A 27292-nucleotide genomic window follows, 5' to 3' on the forward strand; every position below is an offset into this window, starting at 1 on the left:
CTGCCTCAGCCTCCCCAGTAGCTGGGACTACAGACGCCCGCCACCACGCCTGGCTAATTTTTTTGTATTTTTTAATACAGATGGGGTTTCACTGTGTTAGCCAGGATGGTCTTGATCTCCTGACCTTGTGATCCACCAGCCTCGGCCTCCCAAAGTGCTGGGATTACAGGCGTGAGCCACCGCGCCCAGCCAGCCTGTGCTATTTCTTAAATGCAGAGATGAAGTTGCCATGTGAAAGATGCAACATTCTTATCTTCAAGGATGAGAAACTGAAATGAGAGAATTCTGTACAAACCTTGTTAAAACACTCTTATCTTTTAAGCCTCCCCACATAATTTAGTTGCTTCTTCATAACTTATTATTCTTTGTCCAATTCAGTGTATAAGTAACAGACTCTAACTTCTTCTTTGGGTCTTCATATGTCCTTATGAGGGTTCCCAACCCATGTAAAACTTGTACCCAATACATTTGTGGGACTGAGTGTGGTGGCTCACTTCTGTGATCCCAGTGCTTTAGGAGGCCAAGGGGGGCTTGCTTGAGTCCGGGAGTTCAAGACCAGTCTGGGCAATATAGTGAAACCCCGGTTCAACAATTTTTTTGTTTTTTTTAATTAGACCGGTGTGGTGGGTGGCATGTGCCTGTAGTCCCAGCTACTCGGGAGGCTGAGGTGGGAGGATAGCTTGAGCCCAGGAGTTTGAGGCTGCAGTGAGCTATGATTTCGTCACCGCACTCCAGCGCCCCTTATTTATAAATAAATGTAATGGCTAGCCTTAGGGACTCTGTGAGCAAGATTAGAGAACAGAAATCAGATGTAGAATAGCATATAAATAAATTTGTGTGCTTTTCTCCTGTTAACCTGTCGTATGTCAATTTAATTCTTGGACCCAGCTGAGACCCTAGGGATGGAAGTGGAGTTTTGCCACCCCTACAGTTTCTGGTGACAAGGATGAGATCCTCTCAAGCCTAAAGATGGGATCCTGGGAGAACAAATAAAAGCAGGCACAGGTGGGAATTCTTACCAAAGTGAACTCTTCTGGATCTCTGTCTGTAGTGCCTGGTTGAAAGAGGAGAGTAAAATTTTTCCTTGTCCCTTTCCAAATTCAAACTGGCAGGAGAAAAGCATTGGTAAGAATTGATTCTTTGAGTTACGACTCTTGTGTCAACCTTAAATAATGAGATTCAGAAAATATCAGCTAGGCACGTTGGCTTATGCTTGTAATCCCAGCACTTTGGGAGGCCAAGGTGAAAGGATCACTTGAGCCCAGGAGTTTGAGGCTGCAGTGAGCTATAATTGCATCACTGCATTCCAGTCTGGGTGACAGAGACCTAGTCTCAAAAAAAAAAAAAAAAAAAAAAGAAAAAAGAAAGGAAATATGATTTTTATTCTAGTTCAAAGCTTGAGGATGGACACCCAGGAAACAGCTTCCAAAGGGTTGGGGTCATTGTTCCAAAGTGGGGAAGCTAAGGTAGAAACAGAAACAGTGCCAGCAGGATTGCAACATCTTGTGTACAAATCCAGTATGTTAGATTCGATTAGTACAGCTTGCTACATTCCAAGGAAAATTGTTTCAACATTCCGTGAGAAGAAGGCAAGCTCTGAGGGCATCGTATCTCTGATGCTGCTCAGTCATTTCCAACCATTTACAGGAAAAAGCAGAAGTTGCAATTGCATACTCCATGCCTCAGGCCACATGGCCACATTCCTCCCGAGGCTCATAGTAATGTAAAGATCCAACAGTTTGGCGGTGGCTCACTCCTGTAATCCCAGCATTTTGGGAGGCCGAGGTGGCTGGATAACTTGAGAAAGGAGTTTGAGACCAGCCTGGCCAACACAGCGAAACCCCGTCTCTGCTAAATATACAAAAATTAGCCCGGCGTGGTGGCAGGCGCCTGTAGTCCCAGCTACTCAGGAGGCTGAGGCGGGAGGATTGCTTGATCCTGGGAGTTTGAGGCTGTAGTGAGCCACGATTGCAGCACTGCACTCCAGCCTGGGTGACAGAGGGACACCTTGTCTCAAAAAACAAACAAAAAAAAGAATTATTTGATTTCACACTTCTGAGTTTGGTATTTGGCTCTGCATACATAGTGGCTGTTGACTCACAGCCTCCCAGAAATACAGCTTGTTTTCCATGTCTCTGTCTTTTGTGTGATTTATTATATCTTGTTTTATGTCTTGAGAACATGGCTCTGTGACCAATGAAAATCTTCTCTTTGGTTTCTGCCAGCTGGGGGGGTTGGGGGACAGGTCGTTGTTAGGCTGCCAGCCAGCTGCCCAGGAATCAGAAACACAGTGTCTCTGTCCAACGGTTTCAGCTCTCAGAGGAGTTTGTCCTACTTGTCTCAGCTTTCATTGCCTTGATAACAATTAGGATATTTGCTTGCTTAGGCTATCTTGAGAAAGACTTTGGATCTTGAGGGGGATTGCATCTTTTCCAGCCTGTTTGGGATGCTCTTCTGTGTCTCCGGTTAAGCCAGAAAAGGCATACTGATTTTAAGCCATAAAAAGGCTTATTGGTTTTGAGTCACAATTAAAGTAGGTATAACATTGAAGATTTGGACTTTTGAATCTAAAAGCTTTTTTTCTTTTTTTGAGACAGAGTCTCACTCTGTTGCCCAGGCTGGAGTACAGTGGCGTAGTCTCGGCTCACTGCAACCTCTCTTTCCTGGATTCAAGTGATTCTCCTGCCCCAGCCTCCCAAGTAGCTGGGATTACAGGCGCCTGCCAACATGCCTGGCTAATTTTTTGTATTTGTAGTAGAGATGGGGTTTCACCTTGTTGGCCAGGCTGGTATTGAACTCCTGACCTCGTGATCTGCCTGACTCGGCCTCCCAAAGTGCTGGGATTACAGGCATGAGCCACTGTGCCCAGTCTAAAAGTATTTTAAAGAGTGCTACTGGCCAGGTGTGGTGGCTCACACCTGTAATCTCAACTTTGTGGGAGACTGAGGTGGGAGGATCGCTTGAGCCCAGGAGGTTGAGGCTGCAGTGAACTATGATCTTGCCAACACAGTGAGACCCCATTTCTAAACCACCCCCCGCGCCCCCCCCACAAAAGGGTGATTTCATCCTAAACAACTGTCCTATTGGTAACTAGAGAAAGATCAAGTCAAAAGGAAGACACAAAGAAATATAGGCCAGGCACGGTGGCTCATGCCTGTAATCCCAGCACTTTGGGAGGCCAAGGCAGGTGGATTACGAGATCAAGAGATTGAAACCATCCTGGCCAAAATGTTGAAACTCCATCTCTACTAAACATACAAAAATTAGCCAGGCGTGGTGGCACGTGCTTGTAGCCCCAGCTACTCAGGAGGCTGAGGCAGAAGAATCGCTTGAACCCGGGAGGCTGAGGTTGCAGTGAGCCGAGATGGCGCCATGGCACTCCAGCCTGGGTGACAAAGCCAGACTCCGTCTCAAAAAAAAAAAAAAAGAAATATAATGGTTAGCTTTAGAGACTTCCTTTAATCTTCCTCAACATTAAAGAGCAGAAATCAGATGTAGAATAAAAGTTAAAATCTGCATCCTCTGTAAATTCTCCTCCTCCATCCACCTGTGCTCTGCTTAACCCCCAAGTCCCTGTCCCTGAAGATCTTTCAGATATCTGGGCCCCTGACTTAAACCTACCCTCCTCAAAACTTGGCCCTATCTCCTCAGCAAATTTCTTTTAGACCTAAAACTTCTCCAAATATCCTTTCAATGCCCAGCTGCCTAATTATCTTCCCTTTTCCTGTAAGATTCACAGAAAGCACCCCAGCCTGTTTTTCAGGCCCAAGATATACAGGTGACATGTAAATACTGATAGCCAGAAAACAGACCTAACACAGGTTCTGGGAATGAGCAGCCAGGCTTGCTTCACTGTACCTTACAATTCCTCCCACTTCCTGGGGCTCTGTCATCAAACCTCATCAGCTCCAGGCATTCCCATGTTTAGGCCGAAACCACAAAAAAATCTGCTGAACTATCGTACTCTTAGGAAAAAGAAACCATAAACATCACCCTAGATCTCTGATAACAAAAAATATGCTCTGAAACTCCTTCTTGGAGAAAATCTACATTCTTTCTCAGTTCCTTGAAAGTGTAAATCTTATCATATCTTTAAAACTTAAGTATCTGAGGCATTGGGCTGGGCGCAGTGGCTCAGCCTGTAATCCTAGCACTTTGGGAGGTCAAGGTGGGCGGATCGCTTGAGATCAGGAGTTTGAAACCAGCCTGGCCAACATGGTGAAACCCTGTCTCTACTAAAAATACATATATAAAAAAAATTAGCTGGGTGTGGTGGCGTGCGCCTGTAATCTCAGCTACTTGGGGGGCTGAGGCAGGAGAATTACTGGAACCACTTGGGAGGTGGAAGTTGCAGTGAGCCGAGATCATGCCATTGCACTCTGGCCTGTGCGACAGAGCCAGACTCCGTCTCAAAAAAAACCAAAAACCAAAAAACAAAAGTGTCTGAGGAATTAACTAGAACAACCCCTAGTATGCTCATATGAGATTTAAAAAAAGTGTTGAATGTTTAACATTTTAGATACTTTACTTCAATAATGTTTGATATTTGCCTAATATATATGTCAAAAAAATTGCCAGCAAAATAAAACTTAATAACTAGCTTTGTCTAATGTTTCATGAAGTTTTCACAATTCAAATCTAATTTTTTTTTTTTTTTTTTTTTTTTTTGAGACGGAGTCTCGCTCCGTCGCCCAGGCTGGGGTGCAGTGGCCGGATCTCAGCTCACTGCAAGCTCCGCCTCCCGGGTTTACGCCATTCTCCTGCCTCAGCCTCCTGAGTAGCTGGGACTACAGGCGCCCGCCACCTCGCCTGGCTAGTTTTTTGTATTTTTTAGTAGAGACGGGGTTTCACCGTGTTAGCCAGGATGGTCTCGATCTCCTGACCTCGTGATCCGCCCGCCTTGGCCTCCCAAAGTGCTGGGATTACAGGCTTGAGCCACCGCGCCCAGCCTCAAATCTAATTGTTAAACAAACTAAGCTTATATAAATGCAAGTGGGAAAAAATTTGTAAATAAGTTATAATTATTATTTTTTGAGACTGGGTGTTGCTCCGTTGCCCAGGCTAAACTATAGTAGTGGGACCGTAGTTCACTGTAGCCTTGAACTCCTCTTGCCTCAGTATCCTGAGTAGCTGGGACTACAGGTGTGTACCATGATGCCTGGCTAATTTTTAGAAAAATTTTCTTGTCAAGTGGAGTCTTACTATGTTGCCCAGGCCGGTCTCAAATTCTGGGCCTCAAGCAATCCTCCTGTCCTGGCCTCCCAAAGTGCTGGGATTACAGGTGGGAGCCACTGTGCCCAGCTATAAATAATTTTTTATTGTTTTAATTTTTATTTTTGACTGACTTATTGCTAGACATACTATTTAAATAATGATTACATTTTATAAAATATGTCTACTTAAAAATAATTTCCAGGAGTTCAAGGCTGCAGTGAGCCATGATTGTGCTATTGCACTCCAGCCAACTCCCACTATTATTGAGACCTTGTCTCAATAATAATGACAATAATAATGATGATAATTTCTGGCCGGGCAAGGTGGCTCACCTGTAATCCCAACACTTTGGAAGGCCAAGGAGGATGGATCACCTGAGGTCAGGAGTTTGAGAACAACCTGGCCAACATGGCGAAACCTCGACTCTACTAAAAATACAAAAATTAGCCAGGCATGATGGCAGGCACCTGTAATCCCAGTTACTGAGGAGGCTGAGGTAGGAGAATCGCTTGAACCCAAGAGGCAGAGGTTGCAGTGAACTGAGATTGCACCACTGCACTCCAGCCTGGGTGACAAAAGCGCACACACACACACACACACAAATCCAAAATCTTTTCGGTAATCTAAAACCTTAAAGTCAAACTAAGTTAAATTAAAAGATGGTTATTTGTTGAATATCTAGATCACTTCCAAATAAGATATAATACAGAAACATTGATTGCTGAACGTAAGTATAAGCTTATTCAACTTTGGTTTCTTACTACACGGGACCAAAAGATACCTGTGTCTCTCAAGAAACGTGTCCTGGGCTGGCCTTGGTGGCTCATACCTGTAATCCCAGCACTTTGGGAGGCTGAGGGAGGAGGATTGATTGAGTCCAGGAGTTTGGAAGCAGCCTGGGCAACACAGTGAGACCCCATCACTACATAGAATAATACAATTATCTGGGTGTGGTGGCCTGTGCTTGTTGCCCCAGCTATTCTGGAGGATGAGGTAGGAAGATCACTTGGGAGTTTGAGGCTGCAGAGAGCCATGATCATGCCACTGCTTGGCTCTTGCTATTGGAGCCTCCCTGAGCATGTGCCCAGCTCTGGGTGTCACACTAACAACCTGGAGAGTACCCAGAGGCAGGACCAGGATGGGAGGGCCTGGGCACCTCATGGAAACTGCTGCTGCCCAGAGCTCGGGTTTCTGTCACCCACAGGCTGGGAGGCCTTAAGAAAGTGATTCAACCTCACTGAGCCTCAGTCTTTGCCTCTGAAATGGGGATCCCAGGAATTCCTGTGGGGATATGTGAAGACTGAACGAAATGATTCACACAAAGATGTAGCCCAGTGCCTGGGGGACACTAAGCACATGCTGAGCCTTCAGCCACCTGGGAAGGGGAAAGGGAAACACGGGTGGCCACCTGGGGCTGGTGGAGGAATGAGGGGTCTGCTGGGAGGATCCTGGACAAACTCACCTCTGGGCATCTGCCCTGAACTTGGGCTGGCGTCACAAGGAAGTTGGTCACCAAGAAGAACACGTTTTCTCCCTAGGAGGCAAATCTTAAGGTTGGCCTGGTTGGGCTCGCATCGACCAGAAAGGCCGGAAGCTGGCAGCCTGGTTTATGAGGGAAGGGATGTTGGCCCCGTCCAGTCATTAACCCTGTCCCCCCATAAGGCAGATTGAAGCAGAGATGGGAGGCTGGCAGGGTTCTGGCCATTTTTGAGACCAGGAAGCCTCGTGCCCATGTCCATCTCTTGAGACAAGTTTCTTTCTCATTTGTTCAACCAAAATATCTTTTATTTTCGTTCTTATTTATTAGTTTTTTGAGACAGAGTCTCACTGTGTCACCCAGGCTGGAGTGCAGTGGCACGATTTCGGTTCACTGCAACCTCCGCCTCCTGGGTTCAAGGGATTCTCCTGCCTAAGCCTCCTGAGTAGCTGGGACTACAGGTGCACAGAGTTTCACTTTACTCGTCCAGGCTGGAATGCAGTGGTGTCATCAACGCTTACTGCATCCTCTAACTCCTGGGCTCCAGAGATCTTCCTGCCTCAGCCTCCCAAGTAGCTGGGATTATAGGCTCTAGCTACCATGCCTGGCATCAACCAGAATATTCCAACAGCCTGCTGCTTCTAGTACTGAAGATCCAGGGGAGAGTTGGGCCCGGCACCTGCCCAGGATGGAGAGGAGGTGAGTCTCCCATCCCACACACAGCAGCACTGGCATGGCAGGGCACAGGTGAGAAGACAGAAAGCTCTGCCTGTGGTCAAAGGGTGGCCAAGGATGTTGGAAGGGGAGGCTGACCCTCCAGTGCTGCCCACAAGAACACTGAATTTGGGGAATGCATGCCCAGGAAAGGAGGGTGAGGGCTGTGCAGAGGGTGCTGAGAGAGGCAGTCATTGGGATTAGGAGGGATGGGTGGCCACCATCATTGGGGGGTGGGGGGGCTCCTGAGAGTAGAAGCAGGGGCTGCAGGCTCTGAGGATGCCTGGTGTGAAAGTTCAGCCTGGCTACTGAGTGGTGTGCATCGAGCAGTAGGGAAAGGGTGAGAGGGGCATCTAAGGGTCCTCTAGGAGGTCATAGTCTCATGCAGGCGTGGCATGGCAAGTAGTGAAACATGTTGGAAGGGACAGGAAGGGGTTGAGACTGAGTCACGGGTCTGGCTGCTGCACTAAACTAGTGGATGTCAGAGCCCTCAGAACTAGTGGATGTCACAGAGGCCATGCCAGGAGAGGGAAATAGTTGACCTTTGGACATGTGGGTGTGCACCTGGAAGACAGCTGTGCTCTGGGCAGGTGTTCACTGGGGCTACACACACCCTGGGTATCAGAAGACCAGAGGTGGAAGTTAAGGCTGTGGATAAGCTGGGTGGAGGGAGGAGGAAAATGCAGCCGAGAAGGTGGAGGAGGAGCACCTGACAGAGGTGCCCCCATCAGGGAGCAGGGCTACAGGAAGTTCCGGTTCCAGCCCTCCCACACCCCTCACCCCTCTCAAGCTCAAGCCATTAGTCTCAAACACCCCCTTCTTTTCTGTTGGCAGCCTTCGGAAATGCAGTTTCTCTGGCCTGGCTTCTCAACCCGTACCTTTTTCTACCAGAACCTCCTACACATCCCTGAAAGCCCTGTCCAGGCGTCACTCCTCTGTGAAGGCCTTCCTGAGAACCCCCAGCTGTCTCCGGCATCACATGCTTCTCTCTCGCACACACTGGCTGCATGGCGGGTGTTCAAGTGGTCAGCGGGGAAAGGACTTGCGCCCCCGTCTGCAGCACCAGGGCCCCCACCTGAGGCGGCTTCACCAAGTCGGCCACTTCCCTTTGTGTTTGGTGATGGAAATCTGGGGGTCAAGATCCCGGTCCTGGTAGCCTTTTTTGGCGAGGAGAGCCCACCTGGGGAGGAGAAGTTGGGCAGTGTGGTGTGTCCCCAGCATGTAGTGACAGGGGCGGAGCTGGGCCCTACATGCTCAGTTCTCTCCCCACACCCTACAGGCTCCCAGTCCAGCATCGTGGGCCCTACCTCCTCTCTGGCCCCACTTCCCACTCCAGACCCCCTGAACGAGACAGAAGCTCCAGCCATGCGTCAGAGAGCCAGTGCCCTCGGACAATCACCTTCCCCAGCCAGCACCCACCCCCAGCCTCACTAGACCCAGCTCCCAGCTTCTAGACTCCCCTGACCCGAGATATAGCTGGTGGTCTCTCTGGGGCTACTGCTCCAGCTCTCACAGATGTTAAGGATGATGTCTTGTGCCCCCTGGGTGGGGCCGTGGGGAGGGACTGGGAAGGAGGCAGGTGGGCACACAGGACAAACACACAGCTTGTTCTTGCTCTCCTGTCTTGTATTGCCTACCTCCCCCCAGCCCCCGAACCAATCTGCCCCCTTCCCCTCCACCCCCTAAACAGCCCAACCCTCAACTTCAACCCAGCAGGACCAAGCCCCACCCCCCACCTCTTCCCCTGCCCCTCCAGCCTGGCCAAAAGCTCTTCTCTCTTACCCTACCACATAGACCACGATCCCAAACTGCAGCAGCCTCTGTAGGGCGCCCACCCGCCAGTTCCTGGTCATCACATACTTCTCTGTCTCATAATCCAGAAGCCCCCAGCCTGTCATAGCCCCTGGGGAGCCCATGCTGCCAGCTCCTGCTAGCTGCGGGCACATGAGTCAGCATGGTAGCTGCAGTCACAGCTGAACAGGAGGCAAAGCAGGGCCCGAGCCAGGCCAGGCCAGTCGCTGTTAAAGGGACACTTCCACTAAAGCAGGATCCAGCCTCCGACACCCAGCCCTCAGTCCCTAACCCCAGCTGTCCTGCACCTCCTACCCTCCCTACATTCCCTTTGCTGGGCCATGGCACACAGAATACAGCAGCAGCTCTGTCCCTGCCCTGGGGTCTCACTTCCTGGGGTGGGAGTGGAGGTGGTGAGAGGATGGGGAAGGACAGCTGTTATCAGTGCTGTGAGAGGACGGCCTGAGGGCAACAACAGCCCCGGGGAGGCTCTGAGTAAAGCTTCAGGAATAAGTGACTTCTGAGCCGACCCTTGCAGATTCTGAAGTGAATAAGCAGACAAAGATGGGGATGGAGGTTCCCAGGGGAATGAACAGCCTATGCAAAGGCCAGCGCATGCAAGAGAACTGAGAGCCACAGAGTGAGAGGGTGACCTGGCTCTGAGAGGTTCCCCAGACCCTCCTGAAAAGCTGCTCCCAAGTGCAGTGAAGAAAACACAAGCTCAGGAGTCAGGCATGTTTCCCATTCCATGAAAGGGGGGCGATGCTGGAACCGCCTAGGGAGGCAGAGAGGATAAAAGCCTCAAAGCGCCCAACCCGGTGCATGGTCTGTGGCGCATGCAGTTTATCAGCCTGGGCGAGGAGTCTCAGCACAAGCACCCCCCACAGTTTCTACGGCAACTAACAACACCTGGTTGTCGGGGCGACCGCCGCGGGGGAGTGCCTCGCTATTGGCTGTGGGGGGCGCCTGTCGCTGGACGGCACATTCGATTGGTCAGCGCAGCCGCAGACTCCGCCCACAACCCCGGGCCGCGCTCTGAGTGGGACGCCAAGCTGTCCCAGTCTCAGTGTCTGAGACTGCGAGAGGGTCGTAACCATGAAGGGTTCCTGCGAGAGGTCTGGGGAGGATGAAGAGCAGAAAGAAGAGGAGGCTATGGCGGCCTGTGGGCGTCTTTCAGGGGTCCCCGAGGCCGTGCAGGGTGCCGAGGCCGATTGGGACTCCGACTGGGAGATGGAAGGTGCTCAGGGGAGGGGGCAGGCTCGACTCCTCCCCTTTTGGGGTCTTCTCCGGCAGGGGTCGGGGGAGGCGGGCTGGGGCTAAGGGGGCAGGAGACCCGTGTCGAGCAGGGAACGTACCCGTCTGAGGGGCGCCTCCAGCCCCCTGCCCTCCCTTCATTGCTCCTAGAAGCATCAGGGTAAAATGCAAAATCCCGCCAGACTGTGCACCAAGGGCTGTCCCGCCCTGAAATGGAATAAAAGCCGGGTTTTCCTGTGTCCTGAAATGGAACCAGTCGGGTTTTCCCAATCCACAGGAAAAACTAAGCTAATGGATGTATAGAATTGAGAACTATTTCGGTTTTTTCTCCCGTAAAATGTTTACAACACATGTGTGGTCTGCAGTCCAGGTTAAAAGACACAGCATGCAGTTTGGCATCAGACTGGCAGAGGCCTGACTCTGGCAGGATTAGCTACCACCCCTAGCTGTGGGATGCTCAGCGCAGGCCAGCCACGGCTTCTACCGCAACCAACAACATTGGATTGCCTGGGCTCATATTTATTAATAAACAAATATATAAATAAATTATGTATTTATCAGAGCCAGGGTCTTGCTCTGTCATCCAGGCTTCAGTGCAGTGGCAGGATAATAGCTCACTGCAGCCTTGAACTCTGCACTCTAGTGAGCCTTCTGCCTCAGCCTCCTGAGTAGCTGGGACTACAGGGGACCACCTCACCTGGCTAATTTAATAAATTTTTTGGCTGGCCGTGGTGGCTCACGCCTGTAATCACAGCACTTTGGGAGGCCTGGGCAAGCGGATCACCTGAGGTCAGGAGTTTGAGACCAGCCTGGCCAACATGGTGAAACTCCGTCTCTATTGCTAAAAAATTAGCCCGGTGTGGTGGCAGGCGCCTGTAATCCCAGCTACTCAGGAGGCTGAGGCAGGAGAATTGCTTGAACCTTTGAGGCAAAGGTTGCAGTGAGCCGAGATCGTGCCACTGCCTTCCAGCCTGGGTGACAGCAAGACTCTGTCTCGAAAAAAAAAAAATTGTCTGGCTATGTTGCCCAGGTTGTCCAACTTTCTTTTCATAGCTGTATGACTTTAAGGAAAAGATTTGCGTTGCCTGAGGCTTGATGTCCTCATCTGTCTTATGGGAGCAGTGGTCCCAAGGAGCACAGGAAGCAGTGCTTCTAGAGGCAAAATATAGGCCAGGTAGTGACACAGGTGGCTGTAGCTGTGCAGGGGTCCACATTCGTCCCCCTGTCTCCTACCAGGCACCCATGGGCTTGGAGAACTGGTCAGGGACACACTGTACCTGAGGTCTTGCCGGGCCCATAGCGTTGTGCCCGTCTCCTGCTTTCTGCGCCAAGGGAGCACCCAAGAGCTGAACCTCCGGCACCGTGGCCTGGGGCCCCAGGTACCCCTGGAGGGACACTGTATCCAGGCTTACAGGGAGAGTCTGTCCCCTACACTCCCCAGCTTCTGCCTGTGCCAGGCATGCCCCACCCTCCACATCTGGGAGACAGATGGGGTTGAGGCTGTGACAGGTGGCGTTAAGGGTTGGGGAACCTGCAGGCTCCTAACCAGCTGGGGGGTCAGGGAGAGCTGGGGGTGGGAGGAGACCTTCACAGAGCCTGAAAGGAGAAGCAGGTGTCACTTAAAACAGGTGGGAAGGGGTGGGCTTTCCAGCTGGAGGACGTGGAGCGGGCTGAGCCCTGGAGCATGAGCCAGGATAGTGGCCAGTGTGTTTGCTCTGTCTGTCCCAGGGCGCCCGGGCTCTGGCTTCCTCGTTGAGCTCCAATCCATATGTCAAGCGGCTGGACCTTCGAGACAATGGGCTCTGTGGGGCGGGTGCAGAGGCCCTGGCAGGTGCCCTGAGCAAAAGCAGCAGCATCCGTGGTAGGTGCTGGGCCTGGGGCAGGTGGGCAGGCGTCAGTCCTCCCTATCCTCAGGGATGTGCCTCCACCCCCAAAAGCTGGGCCATGTCACCTGGGGCCTGCTGGTGTTGCTGGTGGATAAAGGAGGGGCCTCATCACAGGAAGGGGCATGTGGGGTAGAGTTAGACCCTCCGCTGTGCAGTCAATGCTGGATACAAGTCCCTTCCTCACCCACCCCACCCCACCACTCTCCTCTCTTGCTAGCCAGCATCCCCCTCTTCACCTGGCACATGGTAGACTCCCAATACCTGAATGCAGGTTGGGAGAGTCCTTCCACACAGAGAGGTGGGGGTTGGGTATTGTAAGAAGCAGGTAGGCAATGTGAGAGTTTGATGCGGCTGGGGCCAAATGCCCGTTCTGCCACCGAAGAGCTGGATACCTGGGCAAGCAGCTTCACCTCTCTGAGCTTCAGTTTCTGATCTGTGAAATGGCCCCCACAAGACCTCATAGGCTTGGGGCTGTGGTGAGCATGAAGTGAAACGCGCTCCTGAAGTGGTCAGCAGAGTGTGTGACCCATGTAAGTGCTCCATGCATGGCCACCTGGGCTGTTATTGCCAATACTGGCAATGGGGCCGTGAGGGCTTCTGAAATGGGTGGTGATATCACTGCCAGACACAGTCATTGACGGGGTGGCTGTCCCCCACCACAGCAGTCTCTATAGTACCAGGAGGTAGGCAGTTTTAACCACTTGACACAGAAGCTCGTGGGCACACAGGGAGGGGGAGGTCAGGGGCAGAGGGGACCCAGCCATTGGGAGCCAGAGCCACCATGCAACCCCAGGACAGTTAACCTGTAAGGCGCCTTCCTCTGCCTCAGACCTGGAGGTTTGGGGGATGGCAGAAGAGGGAGGTGGGGGGGTGCCTGGCTTTGTGTCCCACTGACTGAGGAGTGGATATGTCCCCCAGCTGTGGACCTGTCGGAGAACCAGCTGGGAGTGGCAGGAGCCCAGGCCCTCTGTGCTGCTTTCACCATCAACCGGGCCGTGCAGAAGATACAGCTGTCAGGGAATGGCCTGGAGGAGCAGGCGGCCCAGTACCTTGCTGAAATCCTGCTGGCCCACACAGACCTGAAGTCCCTGGACCTGAGCTATAACCAGCTGAATGAGCAAGCAGGTAACGCCTGCCCAGGGCACCATGGGCCATAAAAACTCAGCTTCCTAGGGCAAGGGTGGGTGGAGGTTGGCAGGACCGCACTGCACATCGCCAGGGAGCATGTGCTCTGGCTCCTGCTCCCCACACCCCACCTTGCCCCACTCCTCTTCCACTCCAGCCACACAGAACTCTTCATTCCTTCCACAAATATCTCATTGCCCACTGCTGTATGTGCTGCGCACTGACTTAGCCACCAGGGATCTACCTTGAACAAAACCAAGTTCCTGGCCTCAAGGAACAATGTTGACAACATCATTCTCAGAAGAAACAAATAGTTTCTGCTTCTGGAGAAGAATGGGGACCTCCTGCTTTAAAGAGGTGGCTGGGGAGGCCTCTGTGAGGTGACATTTAAGCTGAAATGTGCAGAGTGGGAAGGAGTCAGCCTTGGTGAGATCAGAGGGAGAGCATTTCAAGCAGAGGAACCGTGAGCATGCGGGCCTGTTCCCCAGACTGGCAGACAGCAGTGTGACTAGGCTAGGGAGCCAGGGAAGAGTGGCCAGGCTGTGGGGTGGAGAGGGCAGAGGGGGCTGCAGGGCTACAGGCTGTGGCAAAAAGGGTGAAGATTTTGTTCCAAGTGAGGTAGCAGACATGGTTGAGATTCCTTGATCTCATCACTGTCATGCCCCTGAGCATATGCAGGAGCTATCTGCTTTGCCAGGAATATGCACTTCTACCTGCCTCTCCTCAAATGGTCCAATAATAGTAAGGATCACCTGGGACCCTGGGTTGGGCATGCAGATGCTGACCCTGGACCTGCTGAACCAAACTCTTAGGGGAATGCCGGTGAATCCGCATTTTAATGGATGCCCCAGGAACATTTTCAAAAGAACAAAAACCGTTTTTTTTTTTTCCTTTGAGACAGAGTGGAGTCTCACTGTGTCACCTAGGCTGGAGTGCAATGGTGTGATCTCTGCTCACTGCAACCTCCACCTCCCATGTTCAAGCAATTCTCCTGCCTCCTGAGTAGCTGGGATTACAGATGCGCTTTGAGGCAGAGGAACCTTTGAGGCAGAGGTTGCAGTGAGCCGAGATCGTGCCACTGCCTTCCAGCCTATACCAACTAATTTTTGTATTTTTAGTAGAGATGGGGTTCCACCATGTTGGTCAGGCTGGTCTCGAACCCCTGACCTTGTGATCCGCCCGCCTCAGGCTCCTAAAGTGCTGGGATTAGTCATGAGCCACCGCACCTGGCCGAGAATTGCCTTTTCAGAAGCACTTCTCTGTCTCAAGCAGCTTAGAGCAAGTGGGGTGACATCAGCCTTGGCCTGTGAGAATTGGCCCTGGCATGTGACTGCCAGAGAACCAGTTTGCCTTCTAAGAAAATTATTGCAAGAAGTCGGTGAAATTAAAAGTGAGGCTTGGCAGGGCACTGTGGCTATCTAATGTTGTTGGCTATGTAATGCCAACAACATTTTGGGAGGTTGAGGGGCGCAGATTGCTTGAGGCCAGGAGTTCGAAACCAAACTGGGCAACATAGGGAGCCTCAGTGGTGACAACAAATAATTTTAAAAATTAGCCCTGGGTGACAGAGTGAGACTCCGTCTCAAAAAAAAAAAAATAAATAAAAAGCCCCAAGTGGTGGCCTGTGCCTGTAGTCTCGGTCAGGAGGCTGAGGTAGGAGAATCGCTTGAGCCCAAGACGCCAAGGCTGCAGTGAGCCATGATTGTCCACTGCACTCCAGGTTGGGCAACAGAGTGAGACCGTGTCTTAACAACAACAAAAAGACTAGCTTTCTTTCCTCTTTAGTGCCTGTTTCCCTGTTATGATGTTAAAAGCAGGTACTGTGATGTGCAGCTGGTTTCTGCGTCTTATGCAGGTGCTTTCTTATGTGTATAAATGTTCGTGAAGGGGGCCAGCCCTTCCACACCTGTGGGTGTTTCTCTTCAGGTGGGAAGAGAGACTGAGGAAAGAAATAAGACACAGAGACAAAGAATAGAGAAAGAACAGTGGGCCCAGGGGACCTGCGCTCAGCATAGGGAGGATCCCCGCCCACCCGCTGGCACTGGTCTCTGAGTTCCCTCAGTATTTATTGATCATTATCTCTACCATCTCCTCGGAGAGGGGGATGTGGCAGGACAATAGGGTAATGGTGGGGAGAGGGTCAGCACATTTGAGCAATGATGTTTGTGTGATAAATAAGTTTAAGGAAAGGTGCTGTGCTTTGATGTGGGAGTACACAAACATCAGTATTGCCACGGCTCACCTCCAGCCCTAAGGCAGTTTTCTCCTATCTCAGTAAATAGAACATACAACTGGGTTTTACACGGAGACATTCTATTCCCAGGGAGGAGCAGGGGACAGATGCCTTCCTCTTATCTCAACTGCAAAGAGGCACAGACCCTTTAAGGTCAGGTCTTTCCCTTCCCAGGAAGCCATATCTCAGGCTATCGCATGGGGGAAAACCTTGGACAACACCTGGCTTTCCTAGGCAGAGGTCCCCGTGGCCTTCGCAGTGTATTGTGTCCCTGGGTACCTGACATTAGAGAATGGTGATGACTTTTAACAAGCATACTGCCTTCAAGCACTTTTTTTTAACAAAGCACATCCTGCACAGCCCTAAATCCATTAAACCTTGAATCAACACAGCACATGTCTCTGCAAGCACAGGGCTGGGGCTAGGGTTACAGATTAACAGCATCTCAAGGCAGAAGAATTTCTCTTAGTACAGAACAAAATGGAGTTTCTTATGTCTACTTCTTTCTACATAGGCACAGTAACAGTCTGATCTCTCTTTCTTTTCCCCACATGTTCGCTTTGGTGTTCCTGTGAGGGTTGTGGGATGACTGCTGGAGGGTTCTGTTCGGCCATGTTGCTCCGCCTTCATCTCCAGGTCTCGCTTTTTTGTCCAGGCTGGTCTTGAACTCCTGGCCTCAAGAAATCCTCCTGCCTCAGCCTCCTGAGTCACTGGGACCACAGGCACACACCACTGCCTGGCTTTCACCTTCCTTTCTCTACCACCCCCATCTCCTCTGTATCACAGCTGTGCCAGCCCAGTCACCTCGTGCCGACCCTATGGCACCAGCCTTCTACGTGGTCCCCCAGCCTCTTGCCTCTGCCCCCACCCAGCCCAGTCTATCCTGGACACCTGCCACTTGCTGAAATGCTAGTCCAGCCTCATCGCTTCTTAAGGCCCTCCCTGACTCCTTGCCGCTTGTATGTGCTGCCTAAGCCCCTTAGCTTGGCACTCAAGGCCCCTCAGCCTCTCTCAAGTGCCTGTTACTCCTTCCTGACCTCACTGGCTTCGCCCTCCCCAGCCCCAGCTCCAAGCCTGCATGCATTTCCACAGGTGCCTCTGCCATTTGCACTTTCCTGTGTCTCCTCCCCACTGTGCATGCACAAGCCCGTCAGGAATTCCTCAGTCCTGAGTTATCTCCTCTGTCCTCTTTCCTGACTGTCCGCAAGACAGGTTAGCCACCACTCGGTTCCCATGCCTCCCCCTTTGCAGTCTAAATGAATAGCTCACATCCCATACGTTTGTATTTGTATTTCCCCCATGAAATGTGAGTTCCTTAAGGGCATGGCAGGCCCATGTTAGTTTCATGTCTGTGACCCTCCTGCCCAGCAGAGGCTCAGCACACAGTGGGCATCAGTGCGATCTTTTGAAGGACTGAAGAGAGTGAGTCAGAAGGTCTCTCTTGGTGTTTCTGAAGGGGAGACACTCGGACAAGCCCTGGCAGAAAACACTGGACTCACCGAACTTAACGTGAGCTGGAATCACCTCCGAGGCCCGGGAGCTGTGGCATTTGCCAGGGGACTGGAGGTATGAAGCCCCCACCTAGTCAGCCCTGCAACCTGTCTGCTGGGACCTGCCTCACAGGGGCCAGCTCCCTGTCTCTGCAGCTCTTCGGAAATGAACCTTGGATCTTTTTTTTTTTTTTTGAGACAGAGTCTTGCTCTGTTGCCCAGGCTGGAGTACAGTGGCGCGATCTCGGCTCACTGCAAGCTCTGCTTCCTGGGTTCACGCCATTCTCCTGCTTCAGTCTCCTGAGTAGCTGGGACTACAAGCACCCACCACCACGCCCGGCTAATTTTTCGTATTTTTAGTAGAGACGGGGTTTCACCGTGTTAGCCAGGATGGTCTCGATCTCCTGACCTCGTGATCCACCCGCCTCGGCCTCCCAAAGTGCTGGGATTACAAGCGTGAGCCACGGCGCCCGGCCGAACCGTGGATCTTTTAAGCAGAGCTTAAAGACTGTTTCTTTAGGTGATTTTAATTTTCCTGGCTTCATTTAGTGACCACAATACGCTGTGCTCACTGTCATATCATTTCCTGAAGGGTCACTGTTGAATGTCTTGCACCTTCCCCAGACACCATAGACACCCAGCTGGGAAGGGACATCCGTGCAGTCTGGTGACACACGCTCACTGTTGGGCATAGGCAGGTGGTTTCCTGAGATGAGACCTTGCACCCTTGGATGCCAGCACAGCCTCTCAAACACCCACCGTTCCCTTCCATGTGTGGCTCATAGGGCTCGGGAATGGGCGGCTCAAGCTGGTGCTAGGGTGGTACAAGGTGTCTGCAATGTCCCTAGTGCCAGATACCCTGTGGGGTCCTCCTCAGGCCATGGCAGCTGCTGTCTTGCCCTGATACAGGGGCTGACCTTGGGGTCCTGCCCCACAAGGTGGCATGTCACATTCTGTCTTGCCAGAGCACCTACTGTTCTTCCCATCACAGTACCCTGGGCAGGTTTCATCCAACAGCTCTTCACTGGATCTTGGGATCCCTGCCCTCCAGAGCCATTAGATGGGTGTGGAGTCCGTTCAATGTTTCTGGGGCCTGCTGCTGCTCTGCACACATCCCTCCCGGTCTCTCTGAGGGCCATTCACGTCTACACCGGTCCTTTCCTGTTGTGCTCTGGGCCACTGGGCTCTGTTGACCACCATCATCCAAGCTGTAGCCACCGGGGGGTCTGCATGGCACTTTCCTGACCCTTCCTTGGAGCCTCTCCCCTTCTGCCCTTTATCCCTTATCTTTGCTCCTCAGGACTCCTGGCTCTGAGGCTGTGGCACCCTGGCTTGCTCCACTGTCAGACGGGGTTCCATGACTACACTCTTCGGTATTCTAGGCAAACATCTTCCTGAAAGTTCTAGACATCTCATACAATGGCTTTGGGGATCCTGGAGCCTCTGCGGTGGGTGAGGCTCTCAAGGCCAACAACGTGTTGGAGGAACTCAACATGAGGTGAGGATCCCCGGGGGCACACCCCAGGAATCGTGGGCTCCATGATCTTTCTGCTGATCCACACAGTCTACCCGTGACGGGGCTTGAGCCACAGTCCCAGAGCAGCTCTGTCATCCTTATCGCTGGAGTTTATAATTTTATGTATTGATTTAAAACAGCATCTTGCTTTACTGCCCAGGCTAGAGTGCAGTGATGTGATCATGGCTCACTGCAGCCTTGACTTTCCAGGCTCAAGCAATCCCGCCACCTCAGCCTCCCAAGTAGCGGGGACCACAGGAGTATGTCACCAAGCCTGGCTAATTTTTTCTTTTTTGTAGAGACAGTCTCCTGCTGGCTTTGAACTCTTGGGCTGAAGCAGTCTTCCTGCCTCAGCCTCCCAAAGTGCTGGAATTACAGTCATGGGGAGTTCATCACTGTTACATAGAGACCTGTGATTCCTACAGCACAGGCGGATGGCTGCGAATTGCACACGGTGTGTATAAAGCATCTCCCGCAGAGCCTGGTGCATGGCGGGTGCTCCATGCAAGCTTTCCTCCCTTGCAGATGAGCCAAGGCCAGGTTCTGTGGCTCACACCTGTAATCCTAGCACTTCAGAAGGCTGAGGTGGGAGTATCCATTAAGGACAGGATTTTGAGACCAGGCTAGGCAACATAGCATGACTCCATTTCTATGCAAAATCTAAAAATTGTCCATTTCCGGTGGCATACACCTATCATTCCTGGTACTTGGGAGGTTGAGGCAGGAGGATTGCTTGAGCGTAGGATTCAGGAGTTCAGGCTGCAGTGAGCTGTCATCATGCCGCTGCATTGCAGCCTGAGCAACAGAGGGAGAAAAACGAGCCTAGTCCAGATGAGGCAAGGCAGGACCCTGACAAGTGGGCTCCAGTGCCTGTTTTGCTCAGCATGTGGCTACTGGAGCATGCCCTGTGTGAGGGGCTCCTCCAGGCCATGCAGTGTCCCAGTCTAGCCAGGGGGCACAAGCCCAGAAGGAAGAAAAGAGGTGGATGCCAGGGAGGTCATGGGCCAGAGGCCAGGGAGGTCATGGGCTGCTGTGGCTGAGACCTTTCCCAGGGGCAGCTCCCCGTGGGCAAGAAGGCCCCACTCAATCCTGCCCAGCTTTCCTCCCCATGGGAGGAGCTAAGACTAGGGGCAGCCACAGAGGCTGAAAATGGAGGTGCAGCCAGAGCTGGGGTCTGAGAAGTGAAAGGGAAGTGGGACTGGCTCCGGAGACAAAGTGGTCCAGGGTGGTGCTGAGGCCTGCAGTTTGGGAACAGCGGGAGGAGGAGAGGCCTTGGACAGAAGCAAGGTGATTTTCTGGAACAGGCGTTGTCATGGTGATAGGCATGAGATGCCAGCTCGGGCAGAATGCGTGGGAGCACTTGCAGAGCTCAGAGGGCCAGGGAGCGGCAGCTGGTGTCCACCAGGACAGGGACGCTTTAGGCGTGTTTGCTGCGTGATCCCTCTGAACGGTGTCATCTCTACCTTTTACCTGTTGACCTATCCAGGGTTCCTGCGGTGTGAGTGGAGGGCTGGAATGAGAGACCCAACCTGGTGGCTGCAATGGCAACTCCAGTGGGCACCCTGGGGCAATGGGCTCTGCACGGCTGCTTGGAAGGTTGCACAAAGCATGTGTCTGTTGTCTTTGTTGCAGCAACAACCGCATCTCTGCGATGGGAGCCCTGAGCCTGGGCCTGGGTCTCCGGGTCAACCAGACGCTGAGGATTCTTGTAGTGAGTGCTAGCCTGATGACTGAGACCCCAGCACAGACCTGCCCTGTACCAGTCCACACAGATCCCTCCCCCGCAGCCCCCACCCAGGGGCAGTGGGCAGGTGCACACAGGCTGGCTCGCTCCCTTGCCACTCACCCTGCATCTGGGGTCTGGCCCTCCTCTTCTCCCCTTCCTCCCTCCCAGCTTCTCTCCCGCATCTTCTTGCTGCCCTTCCTCCTCTGTGGGCTGGGGTGCTGCTCTGATGAAGGTGGCTGGGCACCCCTTGTGTCTCCCTCATCTTCTCCCCTGCCTTTCCTCTGGTCTTGCTGGGACCCAGGCCCCACCCAGGTGTTGCGTTGGCCACTGCTCAGGCCGACCTGAGGCCTGGTGTTTCCAGCTGGAGTCCTTCCCCTGGGTTTGCAGGTGGGGAGGGAGTGCTGAGCAGGACAGAGAGCAGAAGACAGACACAGGAGGGAGGCGAGTGGGGAGCAGGTCCCCAGGGGACCACTGTGCCCACAGCAGGTACATGCTGGGGGACAGTATTGCTAGCTGGGTATGGACACCCAGCTCTGTCGGCCCTCAGCTCCCCACCCCAGCCTTCCCTGGGCTTCTCCCATAGCTCTCCTCCCCTGCTCCCTGTCCCACAGGAACCTGGACCTCTCTGAACCGTAGACCTGAGTTTCCAGTCACCTCCTAAACAGTCCTCTAAATGTCCCAAAGTCACGTGGGAATGTGAGAGTCCAACCTGAATGCATCACCCCCCTCTAAGGGCTGCCTCCTGGTGGGGGGCTCCTTCCCAAGTCACCAGCTGGGGCCCAGAGCCTACTTGCCCCTCCCTTTTCCACACCGTCCCGCCCACCCTCTGCAGGGGCTCACCCTGCTGACTCCTCCCTCTTCTGACTTCCCCTCTCAGCTTCTGTGAACTTGCGGGGTTCCTGGCTACAGTCCTTCCTTCCCACCTGCTACCCAGTGACCTTTCTAAACCAGAAACATGCCCTGCCTGAAAACTGTTGGAGTTTTATCCCCTCTGGATAAACCCAAGCTTCGAGTGCATTTTGTCACGGGGAACTGGGCGTGGTGGCTCACGCCAGTAGTCCCAGAACTTCCAGAGGCTGAAGCAGGTGCCTGAGGTCAGGAGTTTGAGCCCAGACTGACCTACATGGTGAAACCCTGTCTCTACTGAAAACGCAAAAAAATTAACCAGAAGTGGTGGCGCACACCTATAATCCCAGCTACTCTGGAGGCTGAGGCAGGAGGATCCTTTGAACCCAGTAGGCGGAGCAAGCTGAGATCTCACCACTGCACTCCATACTGGGCGACAGAGCATGACTCTGTCTAAAAAAAAAAAAAAGGTAACATAGCATGTCATGGGGGATCTGGGCTCTGCCAGCCCCTCTCTTCCAAGTTCAGTGCTCTCACCCCAAGCTCGGAGTACACACACACACACACACACACACACACGGTACTATTTTTCACCCCTGCCTTTGTTCCTCTGCTGTTCTTGCTGAAATGTCCAGCTCCGGCCACCTCACCTGGGAAGCTCAGCTGAGCCCTACCCAGATACACCTCCCCTCCCAGCCTTTCCCTCCCAGGGGAGTTGGTGCACACTCTGCGCTGATCACACCACATTTCATGATGCTTCCTTTCCCTCCCGTCTCCCCAGCAGGCAAGTTCTTAAAGGCAAGAGTGTGTCTTGTGTGTCTGTATCAGTCAGAGGCCTCTCCCTTCCTCTCTTCTCTGGCCCAGCAACCTCACCAGAGCATTCTGTCTGACTGTCTGATGGAGACACCTTCTGAGCTGAGACAGTGTGGCCATAGTAGCTGTGTCCTCAGAGATGAGGAGCCCCTCCTTTCCTTTCACGTTGCTCTCTGGCCTCCCCAGACCCGGCTTCTCGCAGCTTTATGTGCGTGTTTCTTAGGTGTCCAGGAATCCCATGCGAAGTGAAGGCTGCTTTGGTCTCCTCAAGTCTGTCCAGGACAATCCAGCCTCTGCCCTGGAACTGTTGGATTTCTCAGTAAGAGCATTTTATAAACCTCGTTTCTGATCCTCCCAACAGCCCTGTGAGGTATCATCATTTTAGAAGAAGAAAGTGAGGGTTAGAGAAATCAAGAGCCCTGCCCAGACACACGGTGTGGCAGAGGCAGAGTTGCAATAGGGACCTGACTGCAGGCATGGTGCCACTCGGCTCTGCCCCCTCTGGACTGGTGGTTCTGCGGGATCTTGCCTGGGGATCCTGCCTGGGTTCTTCATTGGCTGAGAGAGGGTAAGTGGAGGTCTGGGCACGATGCTCCCTATCCACTGAGGTTTAGATCTGCAGTTGCACCTGCAAGGCTGCCCTCTGCCCCCCCCCCGACTGTCTGCAGGTGGACTGTGGTGCTGGAGGGTTCACTTGAGTGGCTGTGAGAGAGATTAGGATCCCTTTTCATTCAATTCTGCCGCTTTTTTTGAGTCAGGGTCTCAGTCTATCACCCAGCTGCAGTGCAGTGGTGTGATCATAGCTCACTGCAGTCTCAAATTCCTTGGCTCAAGTGGTCCTCCTGTCTAAGCTCGCCAAGTAGCTGGAAGTACAGGCACAGGTCACCATACCTGGCTAATTCTTTTTAGAGATGGGGGCTTGCTATGTTGCCCAGGCTGGTTTCAAACTTCTGAACTCAAGTGATCCTTGTGCTGTGGTTTCTCATGTCTTGGGTCAATTTTGATTTTTTTTTTTTTTTTTTTTTTTTGAGACGGAGTCTCACTCTGTCACCCAGGCTGGAGTGGAGTGGTGCTATCTCAGCTCTCTGCAACTTCTGGCTGCCAGGTTCAGGCAATTCTCCTGCCTCAGCCTCCCAAGTAGCTAGGATTACAGGTGTGTGCCACCATGCCTGGCTTAATTTTTTTTATTTTTAAATTTTTTTAGTAGAGATGGGGTTTAACCAGGTTGGCCAGGCTGGTCTTGAACTCCTGACCTCAGGTGATCCAACCACCTTGGCCTCCCAAGTGCGGGGATTACAGACATGAGCCATTGAGCCTGGCAAATTTTGATTTTTAATGTAGAAAAAGTGCCAGGTGAGGTGGCTCACACCTATAATCTCAGCACATTGGGAGGCTGAGGTGGGAGGATCCCTTGAAGCCCAGAGTTCAAGACTCTCCTGGGCAACACAGCAAGATCTCCATCTCTACAAAAAGCTTTTAAAAAAATTAGCCAGGCATGTGTCACATACCTGTAGTTTTGGGTACTCAGAAGACTGAAGCAGGAGGATCACTTGATCCCAGGAGTTTGTGGCTTCAGAGAGCTATGATTGTGCCACTGTACTCCAGCCTGGGCAACAGAGCCAGACTCTGTCTCAAAAAATATAAAAAAAAGAAGGAAACAAAAAAGTTGAGTTACAAATCAGTGCTGATTCTAACCCTGATTTTTTTCAATCCAGACTTGAGTCAAAGCCTTTCCAGAAACGTGTGTGTGTAGTTTCAGTTATTCAGGTTTGGGACAACCGATGTCAAACATCCTTACCGTTTCCTTCTAACGGCCTGTTCTTGCCTTAACCATGTGCCTGCTGCTCTGAGAATTCCTGTCAGCACTGGATCTTTCGTTCTAAAAGAAATAGAATGACATATGGCATTATCCTACCCAAATATATACTTACTTGACACAATGTATGGTCATTATCAGAAGCCCCTAGTCTCATGGGAATGCCATGGGCTTTGGAATCAGTTCAGGCTTGGGACCAAATCCTGTGTCTATCAATGTGGGATCCTGGACAAGATTCTGAGTCAAAGAATCATAAACAATCAATCAATAACTAGCCTGGGCTGGGCATGATGGTTCAAGCCTATAATCCCAGGACCTCGGGAGGCCAAGGCAGGTGGATCACCTGAGGTCAGGAGTTCGAGACCACCCTGGCCAACATGGCAAAACCTGTCTTTACTAATAATACAAAAATTTGGCCAGAGTTGGTGGCTCATGCCTGTAATCCCAGAACTTTGGGAGGCCGAGGCAGGCAGATCACCTGAGGTCAGGAGTTCAAGATCAGCGTGGCCAACATGGTGAAACCCTGTCTCTACTAAAAATACAAAAATTAGCCAGGCGTAGTGGTATGCACTTGTAATCCCAGCAACTCGGGAGGCTGAGGCAGGAAAATCACTTGAACCCAGGAAGTGGAGGTTGCAGTGAGCCGAGATTGCACCATTGCACTCCAGCCTGGGCAACGAGAGTGAAACTCTGTGTTGTAAGCTGGATGTGGTGGTGCCCTCCTGTAACCTCAGCTACTCAGGAGGCTGAGGCAGGAGAATCGCTTGAACCAGAAAGCAGAGGTTGCAGTGAGCCGAGACCGTGCCACTGCACTCCAGCGTGGGTGACAGAGCGAGACTCCATCTCAAAAACAAACAAAAAACAAACAAACAAACAAACAAAACAAAAACACGAAGAAAAACAATTAGCTTGAATCGAATATTCTATTTTCTATTCCTTAATTGTTGTTATCTGTTATCACTAGTATAATCTGACTAGCCCAGATTTTATTCTGGGCTTTGAGGGAAATAGTTTTGAAGACTTATAATTCAAGGAAAATCTTTCCCTGGGCTCAGACTTGTGTTTTTGTAAAATGGGGCTAACGTCTACCCCCCAAGGCCATCATGAACTTAAGCTGAGATGACAGACCTGAGGGAAAGGCCTTTCACAGAGAAGGACTCAATCAGTGCCAGTTCTGTTCTAACAACCCCTTGGTTTTTTAATTGAGGAGCAACATTTATGCTGAAAAATGCACAAAGATTAAGCATAGAGCTTGGAGAATTTTCACAAACGGCATAGGTGTCTATGTAACCAGCCCCCAGATCTGAAAACACAGCATAGCCGGACATGGTGGTGGGCACCTGTAGTCCCCGCTACTCTGGAGGCTTAAGCGAGAGGATAGCTTGAGTCCAGGAGCTCAAGGATGAAGTGAGCTATGATTGAGCCACTGCAGTCCAGCCTGGTGACAGAGTACGATCCCATTTCTAAATAAATAAATACAGCAGGACTTTAAACGTCCCACATTGTCCCCTTCTCTCCTGGATCTTACTAGTTTGCGGGTATGAGATTGTCATCCACAGGGGAGAAGCCGCCCGAAGGAGCTTCTCTGAGACCTTGTGTGTGTGAGTGGAAAATGGTCAAGTTCTCAGATAGTAACAAAGTTCATCCTTGTAATGGGTGTCTCCTCAGGATATCCAGGTGAACGCGGAGTTTGATGGCCTTGCTAGCTCAGTGAGGGGAATTCTTCCAGAGCTCTGCATAAAGACTGGTGCTTGCAGAGTGGAGTATAAAAAGGAGTTGCTGCCAGTCTTCAGACCAGCCCTGCCAGCGTCTGTCCCTAAGTGACCTTGGAGTGCGGCTTCCTCATCTCCAATCAGTTGCTTTGACCTCCAGGGTGAGAAGCTCTTTGACTCACGAGGCCTTGTTACCACTTGTGTCTGCACTGAGTCCCCACGTCAGCAGTGTGCTAAGTCCTGTGGAGCTGGCCTTCACGGTGCTCACACACCTGTACCCTCCACTGTGCCCCACGGACCCTGCACTCATCTGGGCTTTCATGTGCTCTCACTCATTCATGTCACACAAACCTCTACTAAGTACTGCACATTGAGCTGGGCGTGGTATCCAAGATGCCCAAGCAAGTCCCTGCCCTCCCCATGTTCATGTTCTGGTGACCTCAGGAAACTATTAAAATATAAGGAGGGGTGCACACTGTGCTTTTGAGAATGCAAACGGGCACATCCTTTTTGGAAGGCAATTTATCATTATGCACTGAGAGCCTCAAAACTGCCTGTGCCCTTTGATACAATTATTTGACTAATGTGCTCTAGAGAAATAACCAGAGATGCCTAAATAAAAGATTGGTGCCTAAAGATGCTCATGGGGCTGGGCACAGTGGCTCACACCTGTAATCCCAGCACTTTGGGAGGCCAAGGTGGGTGGATCATTGAGGTCAGGAGTTCGAGACCAGCTTGACCAACATGGTGAAACCCCAGCTCTACTAAAAATACAAAATTAGCCAGGCGTGATGGCACACACCTGTAATCCCCGCTACTCGGGAGGCTGAGGCAGGAGAATCGCTTAAATCCTGGAGGTGGAGGTTGCAGTTCTCACCATTGCACTCCAGCCTGGGCAATAAGAGCACAAATCTGTCTTAAAAAAAAAAAAAAAAAAAAAAAAAGCCCATGGAAATGCTGTTTATCATGATGAAAATCGGAAGTGTCCCCAATAACAGGGGATCGGCCAACTAAAATTTGGAACTCTGCAAATGTTAAAAGCCACATGCTCAAAGGACACTTAACAACTCATGAAAATATACATGATTAATGTTAACTGAGAAAATTGGGAGGAAAAAAATCACATGGCAGCTGGGTGCAGTGGTACGTGCCTGTAGTCCCAGCCATTCAGAGGCTGAGGTAGGAAGATTGCTTGAGCTCAGGAGTTGGAGACCAACTGGGGCAATACAATAAGACCCTGTCTTTAAAATCAATCAATCACATGGCTTATCTGACAGTTCCTCAAAAGCTTAATCATATAATTACCATATAGCCCATTAATTCCATTCCTAGGTACTTACAAGAAATGAAAACATATGTCCCTGCAAGAACTTGTGCAACATTATTTATAATATTCTAAGAGTAAAAATGCCCACCAGTGGATAAATACAATGTGGTATATCCATACAATGGAATATTATTTGGCAATAAAAAGGAATTGGAGGTGATAAAAATGTTCTAAAAATGTATTGTGGTGATGGCTACATAACTGCATATTCTAAAGGCAATTGAATTATATATACTTTAAAGGAATGAACAGTATGGCATGTGAATGACATCTCAATAAAACTGTTTTGAAAAGAAGGAAAAGTACTGAAACATGCTAAAAATGGATGAAACTGGGAAACATGATGCTAAAT

The 27292-nt window shown here is 51.4% G+C and overlaps 2 protein-coding genes across 2 annotated transcripts in view; one reads left to right on the plus strand and one right to left on the minus strand.

The window, feature by feature from the left end:
- THAP7 (THAP domain containing 7) overlaps nucleotides 1-27292 on the minus strand; it is a 210755-nt gene that overhangs the window by 43749 nt on the left and 139714 nt on the right. The window lies entirely within an intron of this gene.
- Nucleotides 10250-27080, plus strand: LRRC74B (leucine rich repeat containing 74B). The gene is made up of 9 exons (XM_050746224.1): nucleotides 10250-10433; nucleotides 11687-11829; nucleotides 12179-12311; nucleotides 13255-13461; nucleotides 17151-17260; nucleotides 18567-18682; nucleotides 20333-20411; nucleotides 22309-22404; nucleotides 25570-27080. Exons 1-9 carry the CDS (start codon nucleotides 10292-10294, stop codon nucleotides 25723-25725), a joined length of 1182 nt encoding a protein of 393 aa, XP_050602181.1. The 5' UTR covers nucleotides 10250-10291; the 3' UTR covers nucleotides 25726-27080.

This window comes from Macaca thibetana, chromosome 10, assembly GCF_024542745.1.
Source record: "Macaca thibetana thibetana isolate TM-01 chromosome 10, ASM2454274v1, whole genome shotgun sequence".
NCBI lineage: Eukaryota > Metazoa > Chordata > Mammalia > Primates > Cercopithecidae > Macaca > Macaca thibetana.

Excerpts from the sequence above, each read along its gene's own strand:
- LRRC74B (XM_050746224.1), top strand. The coding sequence starts at position 10,292 with ATGAAGGGTTCCTGCGAGAGGTCTGGGGAGGATGAAGAGCAGAAAGAA. Across the intron at positions 11,830-12,178 it reads ACCGTGGCCTGGGGCCCCAG|GGCGCCCGGGCTCTGGCTTC; the intron begins GTACCCCTGGAG and ends TGTCTGTCCCAG. Across the intron at positions 18,683-20,332 it reads TTGGAGGAACTCAACATGAG|CAACAACCGCATCTCTGCGA; the intron begins GTGAGGATCCCC and ends TCTTTGTTGCAG.